General features: G+C 46.3%; 1 protein-coding gene across 9 annotated transcripts in view; it reads right to left on the bottom strand.

The window, feature by feature from the left end:
- The window catches only part of VPS13D (vacuolar protein sorting 13 homolog D), a 254700-nt gene that overhangs the window by 225061 nt on the left and 10536 nt on the right, over window positions 1-19103 (bottom strand). For 8 of the 9 annotated variants that reach the window (XM_047723620.1, XM_047723617.1, XM_047723616.1 and 5 more), the window contains exons 4-18: window positions 17402-17592; window positions 17225-17305; window positions 14009-14125; window positions 11416-11520; window positions 9625-9795; window positions 9090-9190; window positions 8219-8387; window positions 7958-8059; window positions 7577-7778; window positions 6018-6197; window positions 4836-4966; window positions 3920-3995; window positions 3334-3504; window positions 2200-2330; window positions 1306-1438 (exon numbers count right to left, since the gene is read on the bottom strand). In XM_047723620.1, coding sequence (XP_047579576.1) covers window positions 1306-1438; window positions 2200-2330; window positions 3334-3504; window positions 3920-3995; window positions 4836-4966; window positions 6018-6197; window positions 7577-7778; window positions 7958-8059; window positions 8219-8387; window positions 9090-9190; window positions 9625-9795; window positions 11416-11520; window positions 14009-14125; window positions 17225-17305; window positions 17402-17592 — 2061 coding nt within the window. Of the gene's footprint in view, window positions 1-1305; window positions 1439-2199; window positions 2331-3333; window positions 3505-3919; window positions 3996-4835; window positions 4967-6017; window positions 6198-7576; window positions 7779-7957; window positions 8060-8218; window positions 8388-9089; window positions 9191-9624; window positions 9796-11415; window positions 11521-14008; window positions 14126-17224; window positions 17306-17401; window positions 17593-19103 lie in introns of those variants that run through there. The other variant, XM_047723623.1, reaches the window with a different exon arrangement.

The raw sequence follows: 19103 nt of genomic DNA on the forward strand, positions 1-19103 counted from the left end.
ACCCCTAAATAGATTAAACCTCTATTTCTTTTTTTTTTTTTTAAGATTTTATTTATTTATTTGACAGAGGGAGAGAGATCACAAGTAGGCAGAGCAGCAGTCAGAGAGAGAGAGGAGGAAGCAGGCTCCCTGCTGAGCAGAGAGCCTGATGTGGGGCTCGATCCCAGGACCCTGAGATCATGACCTGGGCTGAAGGCAGAGGCTTAACCCACTGAGCCACCCAGGCGCCCCAAAAACCTCTATTTCTGAAATGAAGTTCTGAGAAATGGTGTTTCTTAAAATCCAAAGTGCTTCATGAGAAATACAAATAAAAACCACAATGAGATACTACTTCACATTCATAAAGAAGAAAAAAATGGCTATAATCTAAAAGACAGATAACAGCAAGTGTTGGCAAAGATGTAGAGACATAGAAACCCTCATACATTGCTGGTAAGATAGTAAAATGGTGCCACCCTTTTGGAAAACAATCTGGCAGTTCCTCAAAATGTAAGACACAAAGTCACGATATGACCCAGCAACTCCACACGGAAGTAATACCCAAGAGGCTAAAAATACGTCTACACGAAAGCCTGTATGCGGATGTTCGTAAAACACTGTTCGTGGTAGCCAAAAAACAGAAACGACCCAAATTCCACCAACTGACGAACGCTTCATAAAGGTGTGGTATATTCACACACAGGAATACTACTCAACCACAGGTAGGAATGAAGTACAACAAGCTACAAGATAGATGAATCTCGAAAACATTAGGCTATGTGAAAAAAAAACACACATTAAAAAGCCACATGACTGCATTCGTATGAAATGTTCAGCAGAATCAAATCCACAGAGACAGGAAATTAATGGTTGGCAGGGCACAGGAGAAGGGGTAATGGAGAGTGACAGCAGAAGGGCTTGGAATGTCTTCCCAGGTTGATGAAACTGTTCTGGGACTAGATAACACAGTAAACGGCACAATTCTGTCAATATCCCAACAACCACTGAACTGCCCATTTTAAAACATATCCCAATACAGCTGTCATAAAAGAAGTAACAAGTGAACTTTGCGCTAAAAGCCCTTTTTTTGAGAGAGAGAGAGAGAGAGATTGAGAGAGAATCTCAAGCAGCTCCACTCTCTGCACAGAGCCCGACTCGGGGCTCGATCTCACAACCCTGAGATCATGAGCTGAGCTGAAATCAAGAGTGCTTAACCGACTGAGCCACCCAGGTGCCCCTAGAAAGCGTTTTTTAAGCTTTACTTGGGTAAGCACAGGCAGATCAACCCCTGCGGGGTCCGTCTTCACCACTTCACCACCACCGTACCTTGGCTATTTGTCAACAGCATTCTCCCTAGATCCACAACAACTAACACGGGGTTCCTGGATTTGAAATCATCAGGAAAGATCACCTGAGGGGCGGAAATATCTAGTCGCACGGTCCACCTTTTGCTCTCCTCCTGTAGAAGTAAAATAAACCAGAAGTCACATAACCACAACCATGAAAACTAAACGGCTTTATCGGTTGGGCTCAAGGCTTTCTGAAAGCCACATTCAGGGGTTACTGGATCACTTTAAGGTCAATGGTATCAGAGCAAAAAGTTTAAAACAAAAGTAGATCCACAGGCTGAAGGATTTGAGACATTACCACAGGCAAATGTTTGAAGTGGGAGGAAAAAAATTTAGCAAATTACAGGACTGGCGGTGTCTGCTCTTTGATTGTGGTGATTCACGGCTTAAGAAAGATCCGGCTTCTATAGTTAGAGGATTTACTATCTCACAGTATGGTCAAAATTATGGAATTCTAATAAACACTGAAACTCAAATATTTCTACTTTTTTTTTTTTTTAGAGAGAATCTTTCTTTTTTCTTAAGATTTTATTTATTTGACAGAGATCACAAGTAGGCAGAGAGGCAGGCAGAGAGAGAGAGGGGGGAAGCAAGCTCCCTGCTGAGCAGAGAGCCTGACACAGGGCTCGATCCTAGGACCCTGAGATCATGACCTGAGCCGAAGGCACAGGCTTTATCCAACTGAGCCACCCAGGCGTCCCCATTCATTTGTATTCTTGACAGCCTGTCAAGGCCATGAGATTTTATTTTTTGCTAGCTAAGAAGGATTTCCTATTATCAGTGAACTCCATGCTTGCAGTTGAAACAAGCATACTCAACCAGAGGAAGGGAAGAAGCTGACAGAGGGGGCGCCAACCCCTACCCCACTTACAATGAAGTCTCCCACCAGCAAACGATCGAGCGTTTGTCGGATTTCTGCCTTGGTCTGCATCTTCAGTTTGTTATACTGTCTTCGGGCAGCTTCTGCCACTCTCAGCTCAAGTTCAGACTGATAGCCAAAACCTGCAAGATTAGAGACGCACGGGAGAGTGAGAATTCTCAAGCGACTGGGTGGAAAAGACGACTGCAACATCTGTTCTCACCACGACTTCCCAACGAAGCTAAAAAACCGTCCATATAACAACGGCTCCTACTCCCACCCGTGCCGACACTGCATGAGGTAACCAGACGGGGGCAACGATGGGGGCCCAGCCATGGCGTGGGGGAGGCACCTAAGTCACTAGCATTTTCTTGAACCATTTTCTGAACGATCCCAGACCATTCTATATCCTGAAAGCATACCGCTACGTTAAAAGAGAATGTGGGATTTGGAAGGAAATGCCTTCTATATTCTACCAGTGACAGAGCAATAAAGCCACAGCATTTACAACTGTTGTTGACACGAAGACTCAAAAACTCGTCCAAAAACTAAAATAGCCCTCTTGTTATAAGGAGGAAGAGAGGGGATACATGTAGGAAAGGACTATTGTTTTCGCCTGTCAACAAGAGTGCTTTTTCTGCTCCTACGGTCTCAAATCTCTCCTGGGAACGAAGGGAGGCATGAATAAGGCAATGATGACAGAGAACAGCACAAGGATGAGCCCTTCCTTGTTCACCCAAAGGATGAGTATTTCACACTGCGCCAAGCAGGTGAAACAGACCACTGACCCCGCCATCTAGAGGGAAGTTCTCGAACGTTCCTCCTAAATTCACTGGCCTAGAATATCCTGAGTAGCCAAGAAAACCACCCTCCTAATAGAATGGAAGCTATTTTTTAAAGCATGCTAATGGAAGCAAAGACAAAGAAAATATTTAATACTGATCCCTTTCGGAAAAGTAACTTTCCAAGGACACTTCCCCTGTTTCCGTAGCTAAGGACAACCCTACCCACAGGCCCTCCAGGCCTTTTTGATTCCAGCCACTCCAGGTCACTTCAATGTGTAATAACCCTTGTCCAAAGCACTAAAAATGACAAGAAAGATGTCTATAGAAAGTAACAGAAGATCAAACAAACAAAAAAGTTAACCTGAGGTATGAACCTTTCCCTTGTAGAAAAAGTCTGCTACTTTTTTAATAGCCTGGGGATTATATATGATGTTCAAGGGCCTCGTGCTGACATTCAGCCGCCTCTCAAAATGGCTGTGCACTGGATTTCTCTCATACAGCATCTCAAAAACCGGGTCATCTGGATCCGCAGCTAAAGAGAAGAAGCAGAGAAAGAAAATGGAACACAGCAAAAACAATCACCCTATTCCTGATAACCTGTAAGGAATTCTGGGAAAAAAGACATTTTCTAAATTATTTTCTAATTAGTTCTCATTTACGAAAATTCTATAAAATAGAGACCCTAATGAGGACCGCCTCAACAGGAATCCTCAAGACTGGGTCACTGTACTCACTCCCATTACGGAAACCCAGGCCCCGGAAGCACTACAGGCAGACACCAGTCACACAAGGGTTAACAGAGAACAGAGTCTCCAAGACAAACACAGAGCCACACGACAAACTGCTGGGACAAAACAGGACACACTCCCTCTTACAATTGACTAAGACTACTGATCTGTAATCATCTTATTTCTAAGGACTAGTTTTAACAACATATGACAAATTACCAGGGTTATGATCACTTCTGTCTGCAGATGTTGTCTGGAGACCAAAAGACTGTGAGACTCTGCCAACTTCTTTTTGCTATTAAAACACACACAAAATGCAAGAATGTCAGGTGAGAAGAGACGACTGGCTGTGTACACACTTCCTCAAGTCCTGCCCTGTGGCATCATTCTCGCTCAGCACTCCCAACGAAACTCACCTGACACTGGATGAGAGGACTTGCACACTGATCTCTCTCATTTGTGCCTTTTTCTAAGCTAAAATGGACAGTGTACTACTCCGCTCCTCGGCAGTGAGTGTGTATAATGACAGATTCCTAAATGAGCAGGAAGTATGTAAGGCTTTGTAGATGCTCACACCTGCATCTCCCACCCTCTCCACAAACCACCCCCTGAAAAAAATCAGACAGAGCAAGTGGCTAAATGCTCAGCTATTCTGATCGTACCTCTGCCAACTTAATTAAGATCAAAGATCTAATTAATAAAGTATATTGACTATAAAAGATTACAAATATATAGATAACTTGAAGTGGTTCTCTTGGAACTCTGAAAAAGATGGGACTTTCTATCAGTGACTTAGGGTCAGAATGCATGAAAATGAACTCCAGACAGAGGAGATGCACAACAGTGACCTTGAAATGCAGAAAACAGTGGTGCTGATGCCATTTTCTTCCAAAACAGAGCAAACTACTCAACGGCAGCTACGACAGAGGAGAGGAAGAAGGCACTGCCGTAAAACCCTCCAACATTCACTCTCTGGCAAATTAAAAAACCTTACTAAATTCAAGTTTGTTTTTAATCAGCCCATCTTTCTCAACATGACCAAATGTCAGAATGAACTGAGTTAGTATTACCTATTGCTCACCTAAGACAGTCCACCCCACCCGGGACGGAGCAGCCATCCCACTGCCGTACGTACTGAATTCGGGAACACCAGAAGGGGAAACATGGTGCCTTCTGTGGCCAGATCTCGAAGAAACAGTCCACCCAACTGGACTGAGAGCAAGGAGGAATTTCTTCGAGGAAGAGACTCTGCTAGCAGCTTCACACCTACAAATATACCAGTGTAAGAGTTGATACTACACCATGAAAACCGAAAGTATCTTACAAGTCTAAGCTGTAATATTTTAGAGGACGGTTAATATTGTGATGTCTTTTTCCTTGAAAGTAGAACTAAAAATCCTATCCATGTATCACTGGGTCTGTATAAGTCTCTCTCTGTAACTACATACGGACTATCAGAAGTTTCCCTGCAGAATGAATTCTAAACGGAGCATGTAACCATTGAGTTCAAGCCATCTGCTGGTTCACACTAAGTTGATGATACGTCCACTCTCAAGATGATAAAATCAAACAAACTGGCTTTTTTTTCTTTTTGGTTGTTTACCTTTAAATTACTGAGATAAGGGGCTATTTTCTACACTGAAATAAAAGTCTGTGTGAGATGTAAAAAAACCAGCATCTGTGTAGTACACCTTTAATTCAGTCACAAACATGTCAAACACGGCCCATCCTCAGTATCTGTGGGTTCCATGTTTGTGAATTCACCTACTCGCTAAAACTAATTCACAGCCCCACCATCCAGCCTCTCGGTGGTTCTGAGGACATGTGCACAGCAGAAGCAAATCTGAGTCATCTAATGTGCACGCTCACAGCCGAGGGTGACCCAGAGAGCATCGTGCTGCGCCCATGTGCCCCTCTCGTGGTCTACTTAGTGCCAGGCGGTTTGCATTTTTGTACTTTTTGTTGGTGATGTCACGGTTTACAGCGGCCCCCACGCTGTGTGCCAGGCCCTCCAGCAGTAAGTTTCACTGGGGCACGAGTTACGGTGCGGCTGGCCGAGTCCGGGATCAGGGAATCCACAATACAGATGAAATAAGTGTCTTTTACAGACACACAGAACACTGGCCTCTGCGCCGACCGGCTGGCGAATGCTCCCATCGGAGGCTCACAGGCGCCGAGCCCCGCACTCCCCCAGTGACTCTGCCTCCCACCATCCCGCGCTCACAGCAGCCCACTGGAACGTGAGGACCATGACCAGGGAGACACGCGCGGACGCCGGGGCCAGGGGAGAGCAGCCCATGGCTCTGCGGGGCAGCACCTGAGAACTCGAGCTGCATGAAGGCGCGCTCCTCGGCCCGCCGGCCGCCCGGCTCCTGGTGCAGCAGCGTCACGGTGCCCCGCTGCAGCTGCACGTTCAGTGTGGCAAACACCAGGTCCCGCTTCGTGTAGGCGCTCAGGCAGGATGCATCAGCGGTGGGGTCGAAAAACTCCTCGGTGCCTGAGCGTGAGGAAGGAAAGACGTCAGGGGAACACATGGAAAAAGTCGAAAAGCGCTACTGGCCCCACAGATCACAGTGATGATGACATTATTGAACAATCTTCCCCTTTGTTCAGGGAAGAACTCCAAAGTCATGAACAATTGCTTCATCCCCAGTGCAAAATGATCCCAGTGTTTTGTAAGAGATCTTATCAGGGGCTCCTGGGTGGCTCAGTCAGTTGAGTGTCTGCCTTTGGCTCGGGTTGTGATCCCAGAGTCCTGGGATTGAGTCCCGCATCCCTCTACCTCTGTCTCTCTCATGAATAATTAAGTTTTTAAAGTCTTTTAAAAAAAGAAGAGAGAGAGATCTTATCAGCTCATTCTCCGAGAGGATGTGAAGATTCAGGACAGAGGCCAGCATAACCCACACTGCCCAACACGGTGAGATGCTCTATGTCCTCACAGCGGGCTCAGGCACCACCAGGAACAGGCACCTTTGGGCTCCATGGCTGACATGCCTAGTGTAACTAAAGGAAAAAAACAGAATTTTTTTCTTTTAATTTTAATTAATCTGAATTTAAATAGCCATCTGTTTGAAAATGGGTAAACAAATCAATGGTGTTAAAAGTCAGGAAAAAGACTAACACGCAGGACAGCGTACAAAATGCACAAAGCCCTCTGGGGTGTTGGTTGTGTTCTATTTCTCTACCAGCATGCAGGTTATACAGGAATATTCACTCTGGAAGCTGCCAATCTATGTAAGTACGGTGTGTGCATTTTATGTATGTTTGCTTCGATCAAATTTTTTTTTAAGATTTTTTTTTTTTTTTTTTGACAGAGATCACAAGTAGGCAGAGAGGCAGGCAGAGGTGGGGGGGGGAAGCAGGCTCCCCACTGAGCAAAGAGCCCGATGCGGGGCTCGATCCCAGGACCCTGAGATCATGACCTGAGCCGAAGGCAGAGGCTTTAACCCACTGAGCCACCCAGGCGCCCCTCGATCAAATATTTTTTTAAATATAAATCAATAGATAGGTTGCCTATCTGTGACTACGGCTACCGTGTTGCACAGCACGGCTCTAAAGAGCGGCTTTGGACTGATCCCCCAGCTTCAGAGTTTAAGCCTCCTGAACTTGCTTCGTTCTCTTACAGTCGCCACCGCTCAGCTCTGAAACTGTGCTCATTATTCCAAGGCGGCAATGAAGCTGCAAAAGAAGTTCTCTCTCAAAAACTTCCTCCATCTGAATCTACGAATGCAAGATGAACTGTTTTACAAATGTCTCCTTCTTTTATTTGACAAACACCACGGGCCGTTGCACCAATACCAGACGAATTTTCATGAACCAAGCGTCTCCCTTCACGACAGCCAAGGGCAGGCAAGTGAAGGCCCGCACCCCCCTTACCTAGGATCTCCTCGGGAGTCCACTGTCCGTGCTGCTCTGCCGACAGCCCCTCGACCACTCTCCCCTCAGGAGTCTGCTGCCCGTACCAGCCACCCCAGCCAGGAAACCAGGACTGAAGGTACTGGAGCATCCCACTGCCTCCACTCGTCTCCGGGTCCCCAGGGGAGTCCCCCGGAGAATCCAACTGAGGCTCTCGTAGGCTCTGCGTGAACCAGAAATGAGCAAATATGAGGCCCCAGAGACAGAAACAAGCTGAGATGTCCCACGGATTCTTCTCCGCTGCGCCCCCCCGCCACCCCCACCGAGAAGCACAGCACGTCGGAACTGAGGCTCTCTGAGCATGGAGGGTCGGAGCGTGCCCTCCCATGGAGGATGTCTTACCTCCGCCAGTTCTTCCTGCTTGTGAAATCGCTCATGAACCAGTTCACGCAAAATCTTCAACTCCTCAAAGCTCTGTTCCTCCTCAATCCGGCGCATCTCCTCCTGTTTGGATTAAAACAAAAACAAACAAAACAGGTCTTAGAGCTCCAGAGAAACCAGACGCCTTCACAAACCCCTACAAGTCTGATGAGGGAACTGATCCGCCTCCCCACGCTCCCACTGGAAGCCAAGAAACAACGAAGGTAACAAGAGTCCCCTCACCCTGTCGTCTGCATGCAGCAAGCCTCCTTTCAGCTTGCTGAAGTATTTGTCGGTGTAAGACACGGCATCGCGGGCCCGGTGCAACAGGAAGTCCCAGGTACAGCGCTTCCTCTCCTCTCTGATCTCGTTCAGGTTGGCATTCAGAGCAAAATACCACCATTCTCGGCAGCTGAGATGTTTCATAACAATGTTAATTACTTCTCACACGAAGAACATCAAATAATAGATTCTCAACTTCAACATCAGTAATAACGTATTACAGAATTGGTTTGAATCACCTGTAACAGTAGTGCGGTCCACTGACAGATAATCAACCAGTGACCACAGGGTAAAAACGATCTTAAGATAATTAGCAAGGATTTGGACATGAAAGATTTTAAATGGCATACTTCGGAAAGCCGTGGAAATACACTGGATCTTGAAAATTTTTAATACACTGGCCCAGCCCAGTCTATCACTGCAACAGGAAAAGACTGACTTTTGCTACCTAAGTTATCAGGTGTGCTACCTAAATGCTGCCCGGACAGCACGGGAGCACGGACACAGGGGAGCAGGCTCAGAGATCACTATGAAGTTACTGCCTACACAGTCGAATCCCACGAGAGCAGCACTGGTGTACTTGCTAAGTGAGACGGAGAGGACTTTAACTCCCCCATGCTCTACCTGGGAGCAAACCCACAACACCAACGAAACAGAGTAAAAACATCCATGCAGGTCAACCACAGAGATGACTCTTCAAAGGTCAAAAAAATCAACTGTATTTTAGCTCCAGCCACATGCCAGGGACAGTGAGGCCCATTTCTGACCCACGGACAAGGGCAGCCACGTTCCACAATGCACGTCAGGGGCACAGGTCACCACAAGCCCTTACTTCTCAGACACGGCCACTTTGGGCTTCCATCTTCGGAACTTGACCTGCCTCTCCTTTCGTTCCAGCTCCTTGAGGAACTCCATGATCTGCCGGTACTGCAGCTTTTCAGCAGAGGTTAAGAGAGAGTAACTAGGTTAACACTGATGTGTTTCTTCTACTCGGTTGACGCCCATCTCTATCGAGGACAATCTGTATTGGTCAGGCCACTGAGTGGAAATCCAGGGCGCACCCGAGACCACATTTCAGCATCACGTGGCCCTTCTCTCTGACCACGGACAGCGCAGTACTCCTGTTCGCTGCACGTCCCGGACTCTGGCCTGTGCTTCAGAACCAAATCAAAACTAACCAGACGGCAGCCCAGTCCCACCATATGACACACAGCGGGTGCTACACCGGCCACGACACTGGTCTCCCGGGCACTTTCTTTCCCGCTGGGGTGCCATGAAGTATTGAGAGCCTTCTATCGCTGCGCTTCCTTAGCCCCCATTACTGGTCTCCCAGGGAGAGGTGAAGCCACCGGGCAGAAAGAGAGTACCTGAGAGAGTTTCAAGGGGATGGTCTCCAGGTGAATGTCGCACTCGATCCGGGGGCTGTGCCGAGACCTCAGGGGCTCTTTGGAGCAGTTTCTCTTCAAGAGAGCAGATGCGCACACGGGCTCCAGGATGTAGTGATGCGCGCGGCTCTCCATGCTCTTGTCCATGGCCTCCTGCGGGTCACAAGAATGTCTGTCCTCGTGGTGAATGTTCAAGGTTCAAGTCACAAGCTGGTATACTATGTAACTTACAGTGTATTACCTCAGAATCCCAAACGAGGACAAAACTAGGAATCTAAAAGCTCTCTAGCATTTTTTAAAATTTTATCTGTATCTCTTATCAGGTAAAACATTCATGTGGTTCAAAACTGAAAGGCAAAAAAAGGCGAAATATCGGGGCGCCTGGGTGGCTCAGTGGGTTAAAGCCTCCGCCTTTGGCTCAGGTCATGATCCCAGGGTCTTGGGATTGAGCCCCGCATCGGGCTTTCTGGTCGGCAGGGAGCCTGCTTCCCCATCTCTCTCTGCCTGCCTCTCTGCCGACTTGTGACCTCTCTCTGTCAAATAAATAAATAAATAATCTTTAAAAAGAAAAGTGAAATATCTCCTCCTGACTCCCATCCTCCAGCCACCCAATTATTCCCCCCAGAGGCGACCAATAATAGCAGTTTCTTCTGTATCACACAGAGGCATTCTGCCTGTGTTCAGACAGATCCATGATTTTCTGGTTTTTTAACCATTCTCACACAAATGGCACGCATGCTGTCTTACCTCAGTTCTTTAAACTTAACACTAAACTTCAGAGACTATTCCATAGTTATCATAAAGATCTTTGTTCTTATTTTCTATAACTGCGTATGGTTCTCTATATGGATGTACAGTATTTATTTCATCAAATTAGCAAAACAAAACCATTCTGTACAGCAGCATGCAAGCCAAAGAAAATCTTAGATAAGGGGGAAAAATAAGTCCTTTTTCCGCATTCTACTTAAACCACCCACAATTTCTTTACCAAAAGATTTAACTCAGAATTTCTTATCCTTCACAAACAAAAATACTTTATGTCCCATGATTTTAATGCCTTTCTAAGTATCTCTTAAAGGAATACCACCACAGGTGACGTTCCAATATACATAGAGTAAGAAAGCTCTTCTTTAAGAGTCAGAGCTGGGGGGCGCCTGGGTGGCTCAGTGGATTAAGCCGCTGCCTTCGGCTCAGGTCATGATCTCAGGGTCCTGGGATCGAGTCCCACATCGGGCTCTCTGCTCAGCAGGGTGCCTTCTTCCCTCTCTCTCTCTCTCTGCCTGCCTCTCCATCTACTTGTGATCTCTCTCTGTCAAATAAATAAATAAAATCTTTAAAAAAAAAAAAAAAAAGAGTCAGAGCTGGTGTTTTGTTCATTTAAAATCCGGACATCGAGTCTGTGATGGTTTAAAGAATATGTAAGTACGTTAGATGTATGCCACAGATTTACAGTGCAGGAGTCAGAAGCAATGAACCAGAAATAGAAACGGCAACATTAATTGATCTTAAAAATAGAGCTTTAAGTGGAAAAAAAAAGAAAACCAAGAAACCTAGCCTACGATACAAACATGAAACATACACAAAACACTATATATTGTTCTGAACTACACGCAAAGTACGTCAAGCAAACCCACTAGAGATCAGAGGCCCACGGAGGAAGAGGGACATGGGAATGGTGACCGGAGCCACAGAGAACAGAAACCTATGTGGCGGGGGCACCACACTCTTTACTTCCGTGCTGCGTTCCCACAGAGCTTTCTGCCGGAATCCTACCTGTAACTCCACCTGGGGCAAGTCCCCCAACAAAGTGCAGTGGGCATCCCAGTAGATGCTGAAGTCTGCCACGTCTAGTTGCTTTTTCCGCATTAACTTCTGTACCTGCGGTAAAACAGGGAAGGAAACAAACATGACTCTCTGTATTCACAAACTCGTCCATCCATTCAACAACCATTTCTGAGGAGGCATGCACTGGCACTGTGCAAGGGTGCTGGGGATAAAAAAACTGAATTAAAACATGGTTTTGCTCTGACAGTGTTCAAAATCCGGCTGAATGGGGACACAAACATGCAACAGTTTTAACAAAGCAGAGGGAAGCAGAAGAAAAATACACGAGAGGCTACGAGCAAGCAAAAGAGAAAATGTCGCCACGTGGATAAGCCTCAAGAGATGTGTATGGTTTGGACACCAGGCAGGGTAGGAGGCAAGGATGGGGACACACGTCAAAGCATCAGGTCCACCGCACAGACGGCCTGGTGTCTTCAGAGGATGGCAACTACATCTGTGTGACGGGAGCACCGCACTCACGGTGGGAGGGCAGGACTGTACACACACTTGGAGTGGGGAATCAAGTGCTAATGAAAGCAGCTTGCAACGCTACTAGGTGTCCTGGGTGAAGTCCCCCCCCCCGCCCCCAGAAATTCATGACCTCCTAGAACCTATGAAGGGGATGTTACTCGAAACAGAGTCTTTACAGATGTAATCCAATTAAAACAAGGTCATACTGGATGAGGGTGGGCCCTGGTCTAATGACGGGGGTCCTTCTAAGAAGAGAAAGCAGACACCCAGGGGAGAAAGATGGAGACAAAGAAGGAAGGCACGTGTCCAGGAGGCAAGAAACTCAACGGCAACCACCAGAAGCAAGGAGGGACGGCTTCTCCCGCAGAGCCTCCAGACAAACCGACCCTGCGAACACGTGAATTCTGGACTTCAGGCCTCCAGAACTAAAGGGAATAAATTTCTGTCATCTTGAGCCATGTCACTTATGGTGACTTTTTAAGGCAGCCCTAGGAAACGAATACGCTAGGAAAGGCAGTCTATGCCGCACTAAGGAGTTTGGACTTGATACTTCAAGAGACACGGAGCCTCTGAGGGCTGTGGTGCAGGCCTGCCAGCAGGGTCAGGGATGTGTCTGAGGAACAAGAAGGACTCTGGCCACAGTGCAAAGTGGAGCTTCCCTCCTTGGTGTGCTAGAGAAAAAGAGTCGTGAGTGTCCTGGGAGATGGGCACGTTTATAGGCTCAGGTTACATTTAGAACTATCTGGCTCGCCACCTCCAGCCCCCAGCAGCTGCACGCATTAGCCCCAGGGCCTTGGCCAAATGCGGTGTGCCGTGGTGTGGAGGAGACAGGCAAGCACTGCATCAGAAACAATTGAGGGCCTGGTATGAAGCAAGGAAGTCACGAAAACCGCATGTTTGAGTTCAGGCCAAAGCTTACAGGGTCCTGAAGTGAGGACGACAAGAAGAGACATATTTGAGACACTTTGCAAGGAAAACTGGCAGGATGCTGGGAGTGGATGGATACTGAGGTTGAGGAATAAGAACCAGAAGGCTGAGCACAGGCTTGGGGAGCTGAGCACAGTGGCTGAGGACCCGTGATCCGCAGCGGGGGGGGGGGCGAACTTTTTCCCGCAAGGGTCAGAGAGCACACAGGAAGGCTTCGTGGACTACACGGTTTCCACTGGAACGACTCAACTCTGCCCACTGGAGCAGAAAAGCAGCCTCAAACAATCCGTAAACAACAGGTGTGGCTGTGATCCAGTCATTCTTTATGGACAAAAACAGAGAATGGAGGGGCTTTGCTCTACACTCCGCCGTTTGCCAACCCCCACTTTGCAGCTGGTCCATGTGGGTTCAAGACCCGGCTCTGCCACTCCACCCCTCTGTGCCCTGGCATACTTAGCTGTATGCAATGTGAGATTAACAGTGGAGGTGAAAAGTACTGAGAATCCAATGAGGCAAATCATGTAAAATGCTAAGAACAGTGTCTGGCACATAAAAGTGCTCAAAAGATATTAGTTTTGTTTAACATTCAGTAACATGTTAGAGAATAAAGGGGAAACAGTGGTTTCAGGGAAGTATAAAGGGTCAGTGGAACATAACGGTATAATTTTGCTTATGACAAGCCTAAAACACCACAGAGGTGTCCCATAGGTAATTAAAGACACGAACGAGGAGGTCAGAAGGGAGGTGGATACAGGGTTCAAGATGTGGAAGGCATCAGCAATATTCCCAGGGCATGGCTGATTCTCTGAAACAGAATGAGCTTACCCTAGGAGTACACATAGCATGAGAAAAAAGTCAAAGCTGAAACCCTTTCTGTGACTCAGTTTCTTTGTGCACAAAATGAAAGGGATCACATCAACACTTAACATAAGAATGAAATAAAGAAAGGTCAGAGAAAACTGGACATTTCCCAACTTCGGCAAATTAATCTGTTGACACAGACAAGAAACATACATTCCCACCAAAGAACATAGTGATCAAGAACGTGGCCTCCTTTAGGGAACATGAAATGACCAAAGGCAGAGCCCCAAATTCCCAAGACCCAGTGCTTTCTTCCTAGTTTGCAAGCACAGTTGATACTCACAGGCTCATTCACAGCATTCTGCACGGACACATTCTTAATACAGATGCCGAATGCAAAAGGATGGGACGGATTGGTAATACCATCTTCAAAGCGCAAATGGACATCTTGAATTTTTAACTGCAGGGGGGAGAACAAAGGAGAACACTTTTAGATGTGCTACAGGTAGAATACTACAGGCAGACGTCAAAATGCCCTTGAGCACTAGAAAGTCAGAGCTGGCAGTTTATACAAATGCTTACAGCACACACATGTCCAATGCTATGAGAATTACAACCACAGTCCTGAGAGCTAAGATCACAAAGGACGTGAACGACATTTCTTTGTGTTTGGTGCTACCTCCAGATAAGAGCTACAATACTAATATAAAACTAATATTTTATTTAATACTAATATTAAACCATAAGACCCCTTAAAAAAAAAAAAAAAACACCAAAAGAAATACTGCCGGATCTAGATAACTGGCCTGCCCTCTCTTATGGTATCTTAATCTTGCCTTTGTGTCCCCGCACCTAGACACAGGAACACCAACAGGACACATATATTTTATACTTATTCATTTCCCCTGGCTCCTGGAGGTGGGCTACAAAAAAGACACTCTGCTTCAGTGAATTAAAACTTGTAACAGAAAGTGAAAAGACAACCCACAGGATGGGAGAAAACATCTGCCAATCATGCACCCGATAACGGACTAGAATCCAAAATATGTAAGGAGCTCTTGGGGCACCTGGGTGGCTCAGACAGTTAAGCATCTGCCTTCAGCTCAGGTCATGATCCTAGGGTCATGGGATAGAGGCCCACATCGGGCTTCCTGCTTAGTTTGGAGCCTGCTTCTCCCTCTCCCTTTGTCCCTCCCCGCTGCTTGTGCTCTCTGGAATAGATAAAATCTCTAAAAACAACAACAACAAAACACTCAACAATAAAAAACAAATAAAACCATTTTTTTAATGAAAAAGGGCTCTGGATGGACATTTCTCCAAAAAAAGATATACACGTGACCATAAGCATATAGAAAGGTGTTCAGCATTAGCCAGTAAGAAAATGCAAATCAAAATCACAGCAAGGTAGTTCCTCATACCCACTACTGTGGCTATTACCACAAGACAGACAACAAGTATCAGTGAGGATGTGCAGAAATTAAAATGTTCCTACATCACCGGTGAAACTGTAAAACAGTGCGACCTCTTTGGAAAACAGTTTGCAAGTCCCTCGAAAAATTAAACCGTTACCATATAACCCCCACAGTTCCACTCCCAGGTATCTAGTCAGGAGAACTGAAAACATACATTCACAAAAAAAAACATATACATGAAGGCTGACACCAGCATTAGTCATAAGAGGCAAAAAGTGGAAACAACCCAAATGTCCATCAACTGATGAGCAGATAAACGAAATGCAGTAGATCCCCAAACCCACAAAACCTCTCGGTAAGAACGCTCCACTCAACCTGCTGCACTGAGAGATGGGACCACATTTAACACGGCTTCTAGGACCTAAGCCTGCATCACTGGGGCATTCCAGCCTCATTCTGTGTTCCGTCTGGAAAAGCTCAGGGTTGTTTGTTCCAGCCTAAGCCTGACAATAGGTCCCTGACCTTCCTTTCCCAGTGCCTTTACCAAAAAGGGCTTACAATTGTGAATCCTTTCTCTGTCCCTGTGAGATGTGTATGTATCCCCTATAACTGAGGACCTGAGAGCCATTCCTTTGAAATGCAATCATCAGGGAGGACTGGGCCCGTCTCTCAGTCTCAGCCTCTGCGGGAGCACAGAAGCCCAGCCAGCAGATACAGCTGGCCTTATCACGGGGACACTGACCCTTCGTCATTCTCCACCTGAGCCCTCCCCCACAGGACCCTCTGCCTCACTCTCCCTTTAAAAGGCCCTGCCGCCTCTGTGTAATTTGGAACAGAGCTCTGCTCTTTCCCCTTCTGTCAGCAGTTCCTGAATAAAATCTGTTTTCACCGCTTTCACAAACATTCAACTTTATCTTTGACCATCCACATCTCTGACCGAATCCATTATTCGGTCATAAAAAGGAATCGAGTACTGGTCCGTGCCACAACATGGAGGGACCTTGAAAGCATGACGCTAAGTGCAAGAGGCCCAACACAAAAGGCCACACAGCGTAGGATCACATGGATACGAAATGTCCAAAAGACTAACCTGAAAGCTTAGTGGTTGTATGGGGCTGGAGGGAGAGGAGAAACGGGAGTGGCTACTAAGTGGGTATGGAGTTTCTTTTGGGGGTAATGAAAGTGGTCTGGAATTACGGAGTGGCAATCTAGGCACTTTGTAAACACCCTGTAAAAACACTACAGTGTACACACTAGAGGGGTAAACTTTAAGGGATGTGAACTAAATCTCAATAAAGCTATTAGTAAAAATAATAATGATGGGTTAAAATGACAGCTAAATATATATATAAAACTGCCTGAAACAGAATTCAAAGCACTCCCCTCAAATGTACCGATCTCTTTGTCAACATTATGACAGTTACAAAACCAACAACCTCAGACTGCTTTCAGCAGGAAAGTCGTATACCTTGAAACCATTTGGCCTCTGTACCTTAGCACTGCAGGAAAACGCCACAGGTACTAAGTACAGGCTCACTATTACGGCACTCATAAAAATTAGCATGGACCCTGATCTAGTCTTTAAGGACGGAACAAAGCTGTAATTAAAGCAGAAAACATGGCCAACAGCCCTGACATCGTAACCCCTCAAACCGCCACCAGATCCATCAGTGAGAGACTCAACACCTCCACGGGCTGTTGGCCGTTCACTATGTAACCACCTAGAAAGCACGTATGCAACCTCCCTTGTGTTACTGAAAGAAACCGAGACCAGAGAGGTGAAGTGATTTGCCCTGAAATGATCAGTCGTGAAGGCTTAGATGGCCCAGCTTCTAAGGAGGTACACATCCTTTTAGCAAGTAAGAGTCCAACGTTCAAAAACAAAACGAAATATGAGTGAAAGGAAAACTCCTACTCACACGAGCTGAAGCAAGAAAAACCTGTCTGGCCGGAGCTGGAGACGAGCTTTTCAGGTTTTCCTTGGACACTGCCTAGAAGAGGGCACGCCTGAGCCGTCAGCGTCAGCGAAGGCTCTGTACACCCCGGCTCGGTCGAACCCACGAGAAACAAGGTACTGAGAGGCACAGACAGTTAAGCCTGAGAAGTCTCCCTGTCATTGTTCATACTTTACCAAAGCCAGGACTTACTTCAATATTCTCCACAATTCTCGTAACTACGGAAGCGGTGACTGAGTACCAGTAGGACTCCCCCTTCCGCTGGCGTTCGTTCTACAAAGGAGAGAGCAGGGGTTAGCCAAATCCAGTGCTCTGCTCGTTTCGTCTGTCTCACGCAGCGGGTCTGGGGGCTGAGGGGGTGTGCCTTGCCTTCCATCTGTCCTCCAGGGCTTGGAGCAGAGCCTTCTTGCGCTCCCTCTCCAGGAGCTTCTCCTTCTCATCGTCGAAATCCTCTAGCTTTTCAGGGGCTCCGATTAAGTGAAGGCTGGAGATGGAGATCACCCAAGGGTCCACGTGAGGGCGGTAAAAGGGAATCTGAAGCGTTACCTTCCCAATCAGGCCTGGGGAAAGCAAAGTCTTGTCAAGTGCCCATATACGTTTTCACTTCCTATGTTTGTTCTGTATTCTTTTAGTTTTCTGTAAGAAGCATAGGGACTTTTACCACTTATTTTTTAAACTAAGAGAATAGGCAGCAGCTTCTCATACATGGGAAACAGAAAGTTAGTGGGCTGAGATCTGTAAGAACGCGGCACAATAAAAAGCCCAGTGCGGGGGCGCCTGGGTGGCTCAGTGGGTTAAGCGTCTGCCTTTGGCTTAGGTCATGATCCTGGGGTCCTGAGATCGAGCCCTGTGTTGCTTCCCCTGCTCAGAGGGAAACCTGCTTCTCCCTCTCCTTCCCCACTTGTGCTCTCTCTCTCTCACTGTCTCTATTGCTATCTCTCTCTCTCTCTCTCTCTCTCTCTCTCAAATTTAAAAAAAAAAAAAAAATCTTAAAAAGAAAGGAAAAAAAGAAAAAGCCCAGTATGACCCTATCAAATGCAACAGCCCTCCTCCACGAAGTGCCTCTTCCCCAACTGAACTATTTCTTAAACTTCCTTGGAGTGTCTTTCTCCCCAAAGCACCTGCCCAAGCCCATGAGCTCGAAACTCATTTCTTGTCCGTTATTCATGGGCTGGTTGAGAACCACTTCTTGGGAACTACCAGACTTTGAGTATGTCCAGTCTTAAACATACCAACTGAAACATGGGTAATAATTCTAAATCCTGATTCTTCATAAAAACCCGGACTGACGTGAAACCGGCTAGAACCATGATACTGATTTCCCAAGCCCTACCATTTCTGGCCAAGTCTCCTAGGACACAGGTCTTCTTTAAATTCAGTTAATAAGAGCCAAGTTACTACTAAGGAGTAACACGTAAGAGTATCTGAACTGTCCTAAGGGATCTCTCGAAGATCCACATGGCCCAACCAGTATGCTCCCTCTGAAAGAACACACGTTACCAGAATAATCGCTACCCTCTAGGACCTAGAATTCAAGTGCAACTGATCTGTTGAAGATAAGACAATATTAACACCAAGTGCTTGTGTGATAAATTAAGAAATGTAGCAATAAATAATGAAAAAATGTTTTCCTTTGGATTTTATCTCGAAAAATGAAAGTAAATTTTTTCTATTTAATAACTGAAGCCAAATACAAATTTTCACCACAAAGAGTTTAATAATAATTGGTGCACAGTTGCAATTCTAATCTAAGTTATTAGGGGCAAGGGGCATGTTTGATAAGGAAGGTGACAGCAAAAGAGAACCTCTGTTACTGGGGCGCCTGGGGGGCTCAGTGGGTTAAAGCCTCTACCTTCGGCTCAGGTCATGATCTCAGGGTCCTGGGATCGAGCCCCCAATCGGGCTCTCTGCTCAGCAGGGAGCCTGCTTTCCCCTCTCTCTCTCTGCCTGCCTCTCTGCCTACTTGTGATTTCTGTCAGGTAAATAAATAAAATCCTAAAAAAAAAAGAACCTCTGTTACTATTACATTTCATTTAATTTTTGCAGAACAAGTACAAACAGGGTCATTTTT

This window comes from Lutra lutra, chromosome 4, assembly GCF_902655055.1.
Source record: "Lutra lutra chromosome 4, mLutLut1.2, whole genome shotgun sequence".
Lineage (NCBI taxonomy): Eukaryota > Metazoa > Chordata > Mammalia > Carnivora > Mustelidae > Lutra > Lutra lutra.